A 13,848-nucleotide genomic window follows, 5' to 3' on the forward strand; every position below is an offset into this window, starting at 1 on the left:
ATATTCAAGAATGATTCTCTCCACGAACACAGATTGGTCAAATTCAGAATTTTTACTGCTGCCACTGGTTGGTATTACCCACAGTTGTGGTCGAGTGTGTGTGTGGAGGGAAGGGGGGATTTTTTTTTTTCCCTGTTTATTGCACACCAGATGGTTTGATGATGTGCTAGGCACCTTGTTGGTGTCCTTGGTTGATGACAGAGGGAATGAAAAACTTTTGAAGTGTAAAACTATGAGGTGACACACAGAGATGTGTTTTACCGAGGTGTCTGTATGTTAATGCGTGCTCTCTCAGCAGGTGTGTGTGTGTGTGTGTGTGTGTGTGTGCATGTGGGTGCGAATGCATGAGAGATCGATTAGCTGGACATTGGGGAAGACAGTGACAGATTAATATTGGCTGCTCCTGCTTGGAAATGACAAATCTTAGGGAATCAGACCTGGCATTAACCATCACTCTCTGTCCCTGGATAAGTCATTTCACAAATTAGCCCCAATTTGCACTCACACACACGCATGCACGCACACACACACACGCGCACACACACTCCGTGATATTTGCTTTATGAGTTTGATGGTTAGACTGATATTGAGGAGGAGGTCATTGTAGCAAAACATTCATCTACTGTTAGCGACAGGTTCTCCTGGATGAATTCAATCTGCATATAGGTGCGTGATCTCTCCAGATGAGATAAATCTGGCCTGTCATAACAGCTGTAATCTGTCCCTCCTCCACCTTCCATGTGCCCCCCCCCCCCCCCCCCCACCGTAACTTCACAGTGTAGTAACTTTGTGTTACTGACAGCTCTCAGCCGTGATTAAGTCGACTGCTCCGACACTATTCTGTTCTTTCTCAGCATACTGTACTGTGGTACAAAGGGAGGATTAGTCTTTGATAGTTTTGCTGATGGGGCATTGCAGAGGGATTTAATAAGCCAATTAATTGCCATGTTGGCTTGCCAAAGGTGGAGCTTGAGAGGCAGAAAGGCTGATGATTAAAATACAAAAGGGAAGTGCAAAGCAGCAGAAACAAAACTGGCACTGTGACGGAGAGCTACATTAACAAACACCTCCAGACACACACACAGAGTTTCCTAACTTTTTCATTAAGGGGTTCTGAGATAGTTATCAGGCCATGAACCACTACTTAGTCAGATTTTGTCCCAGGAACCCCAGGATCAGACAGCAGTTTGGAGATAAATGTTTTCCTGCCTGAGGCGACAGGGTGGATTTGTAGCTACCACCGTGTCAGCAAGCATATGCTCATATTCATGTTTTATTATCTCTACCCTAAGTTTTCTTTGAATCCTTATTGTCAATCTTCAGCTATTTAATAGTCAATTGTTTAACACATTCTCTTATTTCCTTTATCTCTGTACTAGCATTTCCCAAGCCAAATCACTAAGAGGTGCCTGCTTTCACAATTTCTTAGGGGGAGATTAATACCCATTTTTATGGGCCCATAAATAAGTTTTGTAAAATTTTCCTGCCAGCAATTCTTCACTTCTTCATTCTTCATAGGAGCCTTAAATTGTTACAGTCTGTGACCTAGGTTTGAGCATGAGGATGTGGGTGCCTTAAAAAAAAAAATGTAAATTACTTTTTTTTTTTTTCTTTTATTCATAAGAAATCCCCTCTCTAGGCTGCTGTATAGCTGGAGCTCTCCTCAGGCTCCTATTTCCCAATAAACACAACATACAGCATCTCAAGCAGCAGACTGCAGACATGCAAAGCTGCAGCTCCTGGTGTCAAAAATGTAACTAAGTGAGGAGCCAGATATTTGTTGTTGGTGAGAAGAAGAATGGAGCTAAATTGAGAGTAAATGTAATCCATCACTGCTCGACTGATTCCACTCTCCCCAGCTGCCTCACTGAAAGTCCTGGATGCAAACGAACTTTCTCAAACTCAACTCAGGCAAATCAGATATCATCATTGGCCCCAGATCCCTCATCAAAACCAAAACCACCAAAAACTCCACCCCGTCACCCTCTACACACATCTGAAACCTTGGAGTCATTTTTGATGATAATTTCTCTTTGGAACATCACATCAACCACTAGGGGTGTGCCAAAAAATCGATTCATATAAGAATCGCGATTCTCAAGAGGGATTCAACCAGCCCCGTCCTCGTTCAAGGCAAAGATTTGGACTCATTTTGGTTTTTACTTAGAGGCCAATAAAATCTGTTTACATTTTTCCAGAATTAAATTTATTTTTCCAGTTTTTAATTTTGAGAATTCCATCTTTAGCAAGTTATGCAAATGTAACCCTGACACAGTGTTTTAAGTGATGAAATATAGACAAGTTCTTCAGTTATAACTGAAAACTTTAATTCTTCCACACATTTAAGCAAAAACACAGCAATAAAACAATGAACCATATGTCCCGCAACTTTGGTGGAAATATCAAATCCACTGTAAAACTTTTTAATTTCTTCTATCCCCACGCTCTTTGGTTTTCCACCAATTACTGACATTGCTCTATTCTAAGTACATGATAGTCAACCTCTTTGTGGTGAGCTCAGTGAGCGACTCTCTGAGAATTTTCCTGACAGATGTGTTCCTTTTTATTCCGGAAAAAAAAAAAAAAAAAGAAGACAGAGGTCCAGTCTCTATGGGGGGGTCAAGGGTGGTCTGATTTGGTCTCTACTCTCTGTAGCTCAGTCCATCACTCATTACCAATTAACCAGTTAATATTAAGGTGCCCCTACCTGGAATCAAACTGCGCCCTTCTTATTGCGGGGGCGACAGCGTTAACCACAATCCCACCATGCTGCTCAGGTCACCATCAAGTCACCACTACGCTCAAGTCAGCAACATTATTCATTCAATTCATTCAGTTATTCATGGGTGGTAGGCGTGCATTATTAGTGACCTCAGCAGAGCATTTTCCTGACAGATAAGTTCCTTTTCATTCCAAAAAACAAAACCAAAACCTTTTTTTGTAAAATGTTGGCCAGTTCTGTTATCCCATGTTTATAATGCCGTGAGTCCATGATTTTATAGGGCTGTATTTATAAAATGCCCGAGAAGACCGAGCTTAACATGAGTTTCAGTGTGCAAGTTTTGCAAAATGAGGATTAAGCACTTTGTTTACTGTTTAACTGCACTTTTTTTTTATAAAGAGACACTTTTATTTTTGTTACTTAAGCATTATGTGATATTGCTTTTACGCAACAGTTGCAACAATTCCATTTAAGCATGGGTAAATGAATAAACTTAATAAATGTGAAAAAGACACTTTAATGTCTCCATTTGTCATTCAGTCTTGCAAAGCAGACTGAAGAAGATCACGAGGAATCCTTTGCACACCTATAGATTGAAGCAGAAATCATAATGAATGAAATCGTTTTGAATCGAAAATTGATTTTGAATCAAATTGTAGCCCCCAAAAATCGGAATCAAATTGAATCGTGAGATTCCGACATCTATCAACCGCATCATCCGAACTGCCTTTTTCCACCATTGCCTGTCTACACAGCTCCATTTCCTTCTCCACTGCTGACACCTTGATCCATGCCTTCATTACTTCCAAGTTGGACTGTTGCTGCAGCATGCTCCCCGGTGCATCATCCGAAGTCTTTAACAACCTCCAGTCTATGCAGAACTCTGCTGCTTGTCTCCTCACACACATACCCACATCTCCACTGGCTTCCTGTTCCATAACCAAACCAAAACCCTCTATAACCAGGCCCCCTCCCACCTCCAGGACATGGTCCACCATCACAGTCCTTCCCTCACGCTACACTCTGACACCACCACCCAGGACCAAGCACCAGACCTGGGGGGATAGAGCATTCTCTGTTGCTGCCCCCTCCCTCTGGAACTACCTCCATGAACACATCTGCCATTGCACTTACCTATCCTTTCAAAACGGACGTATCTTAATGTGTGATTGTGTAATTGTCTGTGACCTTGTAAGCATGATTACTATGCATCTTGTATTTTATATCATTTATTTTTATACTCTGTTTCACTACTTTCTTGTTTTTAAATTTTGTAAAGTGTCTCCAAGCGTGGTTAAAAGCATTTAATTAAATATATCATTTTTGTTGTCTACTGGCTGTATGTATAGACAATTGTTTGTGCACACATTAGCAAACAGCAGGTAGATTAAAGATGAAGGATCACAGGCTGTAGATTGATGGCAATTTAGTTTTGCCATCCCAACAACACAACACATCCCAGAAAGTGACTTAGGACTGATAAAAAGGGAGCTCACAAAAGCAATTAAATTAAAAATAAATACCGTTTATTAAGTTAACCAACAACCAGCTGTGGACATGTTAAAGGTGTAAAAGAAAATGATGCAGGGTAGATGTCAGCTGGAAGAAAAGAGGCAGCGCTTTCATGCTGACGAGCTGACAGGCCTCCTCTGTCAGCCAGTTGCCTGCTGAGCTTGACAAGGATAGCCCTCCAGACAGAAGGAGCAGATTTGTTTTTACGCTGACAGTGTTTGACTTCAACCAGTGATTTGCCATTTGTGATTACAAACTGTCAATCACTGTCATGTCTGTTATTTGGTAAGCATTGAGACGTGAGTTACTCTAGGAATATTAGAATTTGATACAGTATAATAATTGGAAATTGGCTTGAATATCCTTTTCTTCAGCAATTCCCCCAACTGCTCCATGTGCTGCAGAGCCAGCTGGTTGGTCTCTTACCTCCAATTGTTTTGGCGTGAACTCTCCTTCCAAGATGCTGTGGCTGGAATTTATCCTATTGGAGGGGACCAGAAGGAGTCTGTATTTCTGCTGGTGTTCCATTAGAAGAAACACAATCGAAAAGCCTTTTCTTACCCCACAGTTCCTCACTCTTTCCCAAACACTGAGACCACCTCACCCTTTGGAGAAACCTCATCTTGGCCACTTTAGCATCATGCTAAATCACAGGCTTCATTCGATTTGCCAGTGAAGGAGGAGACTTACTTAATTTCTGGAACTTCCAAAGCAAATATTTTATTTCCTTTACACTGAAGACAAGTGAATGCATTTTAGATAAGTTTTAAATAAGTTTTGTTCGTGTCTCTCGTGTGCAAAATGGTGACGACAATTTAGTCTTTCTACAGCCAGTAAACTCTGCTGGGAACAGATACACGGGTGTTTCCATGTGGCTAAAAGCTGAAAACAAAAGGGAAGGCCACACACAGAGTTGCAATATAAGCAGTACTTAGTGAACTTATTAACTCACCAAACACTGAGACGTGTGTGTCTGGTTGGACTGGAGTGTCGAGATTTTGAACTGTGCTGCGAACCAAAACAGGCAAAAAGATCAGGTGTCACAGCATGAGGTAACCACGTCCCTTCTCTCTTATTTTATCTTGCTCTAACATGCTCTCTTCCTTCCTCTCTCTCAGCCATTTCTCTACATTACGTCCCATCCATCGTCTTTTTCTGCCTGTGCCACTCTATTCCTTCACTTAATGGCAGTGACTTAGTGGGATAGGCGCAGTATATAGATAGAGCCGCAGAGTTAATCGATGAAATCCACTGCTACACTGCAGGAGCATTGACTGAGGCCTGGCTAGTCCCCCACACACACAAACAACACACACTCCAATATCAAAGTACTGAAAGCATAGGCATACTCACTTGAGCTTTACAAACACCTCCCCCGAACCACAGCATATGGTCAAAAAGGCCTTCACCTCATTGCCATGAAATATGTGAGCAGAACAGGACCTGTGGATGCATTATCACCTCTGAAGCGTGTGTCTTAACCGTCATGGCATCTTTAGGTCGAGGTGAAAGCTATATTTCAGCTCCACTAAGCGTGTTGGGACACAGTGTGAGTGGGCTGCTGCCTGGCCTGCTGTTCTTTTTTATCTTCATTGGGAGACACCCCACAATCTATCCAGTTTATCAGTGAACCCAAATTAAACAAATCTCACTACAGCTTGCGCCTGTCCTCCAGCGCTCCGTTCATTAATTAGACGTCTAAAAATATCAAACCCCTCCAAGACTTAATTAACCCATCGACTCCATTTGGTAGCTGATGCATGCCTGTCTTTGGAGGGAAGATGAATGACTATTATCAGGTTGTGTGCTTAAGTGTGTGTATGTGTCCAGAATAAGTATCAGTGCATGCATTTCGTGTCTTTGCATGCTCTGGATAGAAGACATCACAATAAGTTTGCTTATTTTTAATTTGTGCAGACATGTCTGTGTCTTCTTCTGCATGGCTGTGTTTTCAAATATGACAATAGTTGAGGGATTGTGTGTCTTTGTGCCACATGCACATTTACCAATATCCCATATTTCATGATGTAACACTAGTGAAATTTGCTTCTGAGGTTAAAGATCAATGGGGCCATAAAACCCAACACTGCCCATGCTAAATTCACGTTGCAAGAGTGAAAGGTTGCTTTGATCCAACATTCTCCCTGTTTATCAAAGAGTAGGCTGTAATGAAATCATAACTGATCAATTATTAAAGCAACTTTGATTTAATGCAACACTTGCTGCCCGCCCACAGTAATTGTAGGTGGGCTTACTTGAATGCCAGAGGTCAGTAGAATTAGTGTCAATGGGAACTCTTTTGGTTTACCTTGTAATGATGTGTATTTTGCCCAAACAAACACTGAATAAAGTTTTTGTGCCAACAATGCCTCAAACATTTTCTGTCTGGTTAGGATCATTATAGTCTTTTGATTTCTTACTTGCGTTTGAATAATAAGTGCATTTTAGTGCAGTTGTTGTTTTTCCAATGTGACATTTGCATTAGAAACTGATTAGATTTGTGTGTATGACGCAACAGTGACATTTGGATGCAGCCTTATCTCCTCGTGACATTTGCTCCAGCCAGTCAACAGACACTCATTTCACCGTGAATTTGTGAGTTGTCAGTTAGTCAGTGATTGTAGGATGAAATTTCAGAAAACATGAATCAGAATGCCAGGATTATCCTACATTAATACAATGTTAGGATTTTTAATAGTTGTTAGTTAATGGTTGTTTGGAGGCTATTTTAAGAGCCATCTTCACTGTACGGATGCCGGAAATTCAAAGAAACCTGGACCCAAGTCAAATTTAACTTAATGAAATCTAAAGCTGAGTGGATTGGCTTTGCACTGAGACTGATCCAGCCGCCAGAATGTCAAAGTGACGGATGGCTACTGCGTCGCAGAAACCTTCAGCTTTCACACAGAATTTAATGATCACTGACATTGTCATATTTTATGAGTGCAGATCATTGACCATGTAAATGCATGTCCAGCTAAAGCTTGAGGCCATCGCACGAAGTCAGCAGAGTGTGCTGTGTTGTGCTGTGTTACAGTATCTGTGTGTTTGTAGGAGAGGCTAGGACCCTGACTCTGCTGCTGCTGCTGCTGCTCGTCTCAGCAGTAGTAATGCGTATGCCCGTGCGTGCTCAAGAAAGACAGAGAATCAGAGAGGAGTAAGTGTGTGGCATTTTCTATAACAAGATTCTGAATATTCATCCTCTGTTCATTACATGAGTGTGTGAACTAAGCCTACTAGTTTTTAATAAGCCATTTCCAATGCAGTCACCTATTAAGATCAAATAATTACATTTCTACATGTTGCACAATGGCACGTACCATAATGGAGTTCCATTTTTTTCCCTACACAATAAGCTCATGAATCTGAAAATAATTTTGCTGTGGTCTGTAATTGCATTACGTTATCCTAACTTGGTTGTTCATGATGTGCTCTGTTTGAAACAGTGTACTTCAACACAAACGTCAAAACTATAAAAACGATAATAATCCAAGTAACATTTTATTCACTAATGCATCACCTTCAACACATCTGAAATGTGCTGAACTACACACACTGTTGGATAATTATACCAAAGACTCATACCAAATGTGTTAAAGTGGCACCAAGAGGTCTGGTGCAACGGTCTTGGCAGAGGCCGCCATTGTCTGAGCATGCAAGACTGCGAGGGGAAGTCCATTAGCATGTACATACTGCCTTGTTTACAGTGCTCAGTATTTTTAAGGACCATTGTGATGCTGCTTGTTCAGTGTGAAATATTTACTCTAAATGCAAGAGAGACAAGCAGCGGGAGCAAAGTGAGACACCCTGTTCTCAGTCTGAATGGGATAATGGTGATGATGACTTCTGGTTACTCAATTACCTGGTTTAACGAGTGGAAGGAAATTGCAGCATGTAAACTGCCTGGCTTGTTTTGATGGCAGGTTTCCACGTGGAAAGCTCTGGGCAAAGATATTCCCTTTTTACATTTTTTCGCTTTCTTTTGCAATCACTTATGATTAAAAAGCAGCCAAATTTGTAATGAAATTTTTAGGAGTAGAATTAGAATTGGAAAACTTTACTTTCCCACATGGCGACAGATATTTGTCTTTGACAGGACTCCAATAAACATTCACACCATTCCATCCAACACATTAAAAAATATACCACACAACTCAATGCACTGACAACACATGTATAAAAAAAACAAAACAAAACACACGAGTGGCACATTGAATGGGACAGGTGAAGACTGCCACTGGTAGACTGCCATGGTTTTCAGCAGTTTGTAACCTGGCCAAAGTACAGGAAAATGAAAATAATGAGCAGCTGTGGAACGTGTTTCGATGAAAACGGTCTTCTTTTGCTCAGTGGATGGAACTGTGCCAGAGGTAGGGGGTTCAATTCAAGTGTCTAGCAAAAGCCATGTTATTTCATCACAGCCAAATGTTAGAATACTGGATTTTATGGTTTTAAGGCTTTAACATAGCTTCATTTAGAATCACAACATGCTCAATGAGAACTTCATACACAATGATCAGTCACATGGCCATTGTGTGATGCAGCAGCAGGAGCTAAAGATATGATAATCTTTTCCCCACAGGTGGAACGCTACAGCTGAGAGGGTAAAACAGTATTGTCAGATGATTCTGACTTTGGTTCCAGATGAGATGGGGATGAATCATCAAATGAATCGGATATGTTGTGTATGTGTCTACAAAGCAATCAGTATTTGTGTCCTTTTCCCACCCAGGTGCCCCAGGATGAGTGGGGGGGTTACCCTGGAGGTGGGAAGGACGAGGAGATCCCTTGTCGTCGGATGCGGAGCAGCAGCTATGTTAAAGCCATGGGGGATGAGGAGAGCGGCGAGTCAGACTCCAGCCCCAAGACATCGCCTCAGAGGTCGGTGCGGCCAGACGCAATGGTCAAGGCCATCATTAGACCCAGAGACCTGTTGGACTCCCAGAGGTAAAATACTCAGAAGAGTTTGGGCTCCTTTTTCCTGTTTTATAAACTCTTTGTATCCTTAAATTTAAAATGAATCACCTGAAGGGATAAATGTGGGATTAAAACTATCGACTAAAAAAGCTCTAAGAGGCAAAAAAGAAAAGGCTCAGATCCAAAATCTGTTCTCTGTTTATCACACAAGATTACATGAACAAAATGTTTGCAAAGGTTATATTTCTCAGTTTATGTGTTTTTGCATCTTTGCTTTTTATATAGTGATCCTGGCCAAACCTTTTTTTTCCACTGCCAAAAATTTCACAGAAGAGGAAAAGGAATACTCGCCTCAGGGCTTCCGTAGCGCATGTTGCTTGTTTGTATAGAAGGGGAAAAAAACAGTTGATTAAGTTTTGATAGTCCTACTGTGGGAAATAAAGATAAAAAAACATGAAATTCTATATTTAGCTGTTTTGAGTAAATGACTCTCTCAGTGTGGTGAGATGAATCTGTTCTCTCGTAAATGTATTCTTTCAAGAAAGGTAATACAAGTAAAACATATTCAGACAGCTTCATCTGTGAAAATCCTGAAAACCTGAAAACAACTTGATTTGCTTGATTTTTTTAAATGGATTTATCTCAAAGGGATATAGGATATATTCTATTATTTCTAATACCTGCTTATGTCAGATTGTGTTTTTTAACAGTGGGAATTTCCTCAGTTTACAATCTCTTTATGCTCTGAGCAAGACCGCGATTGTTTATTTGCTCACTTACAATCCCTACAACAGTTCTCTTGTTGTATGGCATCACCACTACACTTGAAGCTGAACTCGGTGCTCATTCAAATCCCTTTATAGATATTCTTATCAGTGTCTTCAACTATACCAAAGTGTTTGGCCTGTTCTTCTGGGATGCATTCGATTAGTTGCAGAGGAAATAGAGAGCTTTTGTTTTGGTAGCTCGGCAACGGAAGAAAACACTCATAAGAGGATTACGGGATGAGACAATCCAAAGACGATGTCACAGGAAAATAAAAATGAGAAATGATGTCATGGAGTGATAGAAGAAGAGTTACTGTGATTACAGAATTAACAGAGCCATTAGTTTAGAATGACATGAGATAATAGAGAATTTGGATAAAGTCAAAAGGGTGTCCCTTGCAGTAAAACCTTAAGCAGCAATTGTTCCGTGGATGGTGTACAATGTCTACACTTTGTTCTGTTGCAGCCCAGTGGTGTACTACATGGTCATCCAGTTTAGGAGGTCATTATACTATCAATATGTCATGTAATTTAAATGAATATTACAAACGCCGCTTCAAAATTTGCTGCCTAAAGTCCCCAATGTTATAACTGGGAGAGCGTTCAATAAGGGTTTTGCTGGGTTGTCAAATATCGACATGAATGTTAAAGTTTTATACTATTTTTATTATTCAAATGTCCAATGCTGAATTATTGTACAATTAGATAGAGTGATAGCACGCTGCAGAGGTTACAGAGGTCACAGCTGGATAATGTAAGGATTCTCGTCTCTTCTCTTTCTTTGGCAACATGTACGTCCTGAGAACTGTCCGTTCCTACATTTTTTAGCTCCCTCTCCCTCTGTAGTTCTTCACTTCTTTCCTCCGTCGCTGTTTCATTCATTTCCAACCCAACCGTTTGGATGCGCTGACGGCACCACAAATAGAGAGAAAGAAATGTGAGAACTTTGCCACCACTTCTCACACTTGCTCCACAGAGTGTGAAAAGGGCATTTTGTTGTTGTTGTTGTTTTTATTTGATAATTTTTCAATTATGAATCCACAAGTGGAATTATTCAGGCATTGTCTATTATCTTATTTTACTGCCTATATTGTTTTAAATTGTATTGTTACAGTACTTCAGGTCAAATGTGATTTTTATAAATGTGGCAGAATCAAAGTCCCTTTCATTCCCCCTTCAAATGGACGTCTCCCCCTTTGTTCCCCAAGGATAGCTGTCTGTTTTAATATTAACAATTTGAAAACTTGTTCTTGAAAATGTATTCAGTGCATTTATCAGTCAAGATGAGCTTGCTGTGGAGGCTTCCTTTAAAGGCCTTTAGCAACAATTTAAAAAGTCAGACAAATGATTGTCATTTCTCCGTTTTTTGATTGTCACACTTAGCTTTTGCTTTTAATTGTCATTTCTTCTCAAGGAAATTGCCGAAGTAAATTACTGCACTTTAGATGAACCCAGAGCCTTTTATTCAAATACATCTGACAAAAAACAGTCAGGATCAGAGCCAACTCATTTCTGGTTTGCAGTATTTTTTCTTTTTTCAGAGTTTTTCATAGTCTTGCTTTATTTGTATTGTTAAATCGCACATTTACTGTCCTTCCGGTTTGAAATTTTGTACATATGACTTCTTACATATCAAAAGCTAGTGTGAATAAATGTAATTGGGAAAGCAGCCGCTTTCTCTGAACTTGACTAATTTGATTTTAAAATTGTCATGGCAGTTTTGCAAATACTGAGTGAACTGAGATGGATATTTTAAGTAGCCCTATGCTCTTAAAAAAAGACCCTGTTGTTGTGTTGAATTAATTTAGAAATAATTATAAATAGACCAAGTCTGTGTCTCTCCTTTCAGTGTTATGATAGAAAGGCTTATATAACATGCCTGGACACCTTCACATAGTAATATTAGTCGGCTGAGTTTGTAAATACATGATTCTATCAGTGCAGATATTGAGTTGATTCTCAATTGCATGATATTAAATGACAAGCATTAAATGCCTGTTAACTGTTAAACTAAAAGAGATATATGAATAGATGTGCACTCAGTCACAAGTCCCACAAATGAGTGCAGTCTCACTAAGCACCTTCTCATTTCCCTTCCATGCAGTGCACCATGCAGTGCACTTTGTCCAGGTTTACAATCTGCTTTGGTGGGCTGTATAGGTCTGCTGCAGCTTGACAGTCTTGCCCATGACCTCAGATTAGCGTGCAGCTTGTGACGCTCACATAGCAACAGTATGGAACATCAGACATTCAAAGATAGATCAGCGATACACATCCGTGTCTCTCACACCACACAACTGTTCCTCTGTTCTCACTGCTATTCATGGCCCTGTCATACAGAACAACCTTTTTCCACCAACCGCAGAGCCCACAGAAGCCACCAATGCACATCACCGCTGTTAGCTTGACACTGATAGAAATATGTACTTACACACAAACGCACAAACAGAATTAATTATGAGCATCTGCGGCAGAGTGTTGGTGACGTGCCTCTTCAGGGCAGCAGAGATCCACATCCAACTATTGCTGTCAAACAGCAACTGTGTAAGCCAGAGCTTCATCTCAGTGGATCTATAATGATAAATCAAATGTTATGGATTGTGATCAAGAAGGACAATAATGATATTTGTCACTGAAGTCTTTTGGCATTTCTAGTGGCTCTTAACTCTTTCATATTATGATGTCTTACATGAGGGTGTCATAGGGTAGTATGCTCCTTTGTCGACATCTTCCAAAGCTTTTCCTGGCTATCCATTTTGAATAGCAGTAAACAGTGATTGATTTATGAGGATGCAGCAGCGGGAAGGGCTATCAGTTGCAGTTATTGTACTCCAAGGACTGTCTGAATAATGGCTCTCTGTGGTTGTACTGAGATTCTGCTGGGCTCTGCTGTAAGGATGATATTGACCGGCATGGATCAGGCTGCAATTTCGGCCGGCCTCTGAGTCCATTGACAGCAGCAGGGGCGTTATTAAGTCTGGAGGAGAAGGTTTGGTGTTGCATTCATTTCAAATACCAGGATTTTCCCCAAGAGTGTCATTACTGAGGAGTCCTGATCGTCTGCTGAGCCCATCGTAAGAATGCCATAATGGTGTATCTGCAGTATCCTTTCTATAATATCTCTTCTTGTGTCTGCGTTTCTGTGCACTACCAAGATACAGAGAGATTTACAGAGATTGGTGGGGTGTAACGCTTAAACACTAAATAACCCCAAGTCAGTATATTATGATTATGATATACTTTAGAAGAGACAGTAATGACAAGTTTATCTTTCAACTGGAAAATGCCCCATTCAAAGAATATATCAGCTCCCAACTCTTTAGAAAAGCTCATTTAAAGGATATCATATTTCACTGATCAATGGGGGGAAATTTTGCCTGACAGCAGTTTGAGAGAGGGAGAGATAAAAAAGTTAAAGAGCTTATGTGAAGTATGTTATCCCAACCACTGTGTATAAATGTTTTCATACACTGCGTTTTGAATGTATACAGTATTCATGTTTCTGTGATCTGCTTTTAAGAAGCAGCATCAGTCAGGCTATAGTTTAGAGCAGAGGCTGAACTGGGCCAATGTGTAAGGACAAAGAATAGGACAGATGAGCAGATGCATACACTCAGGCAGGAGAGAAGCTGCTCACTTAATGCCGTGGCCCTCACATGAGGAGGATCCCCCAAAGAACATAAAAAGCTCTATGATATTGATTCATGCGGCTGCAGTAAAGATCAGCCCCGTGTGTTTGAATCATGGCTGACAGTTACACTGTAATTGTGTAAATGTAACAGCTGATAGCATGGTCAGCTTTGAAAGGCAACAAGACACAATGCTCTGGAGGACTCTCTGGAAAACTGAACTGCAGTTCCCATTAATCAGCATGCATGAATCAGATCAATTTGCATTTGCAAATTTGGCTGGTTTGTGATTGTTTCTCCA

The 13,848-nt window shown here is 40.5% G+C and overlaps 1 protein-coding gene across 1 annotated transcript in view; it reads left to right on the forward strand.

Annotated features, from left to right (window-relative positions):
• dlgap2a (discs, large (Drosophila) homolog-associated protein 2a) overlaps window positions 1-13,848 on the forward strand; it is a 133,275-nt gene that overhangs the window by 92,317 nt on the left and 27,110 nt on the right. The window contains exon 6 of the mRNA XM_029493720.1: window positions 8,967-9,181. Coding sequence (XP_029349580.1) covers window positions 8,967-9,181 — 215 coding nt within the window. The remainder of the gene's footprint in view (window positions 1-8,966; window positions 9,182-13,848) is intronic.

The sequence above is a fragment of the Echeneis naucrates genome, chromosome 22, assembly GCF_900963305.1.
Source record: "Echeneis naucrates chromosome 22, fEcheNa1.1, whole genome shotgun sequence".
Classification (NCBI taxonomy): Eukaryota; Metazoa; Chordata; class Actinopteri; order Carangiformes; family Echeneidae; genus Echeneis; species Echeneis naucrates.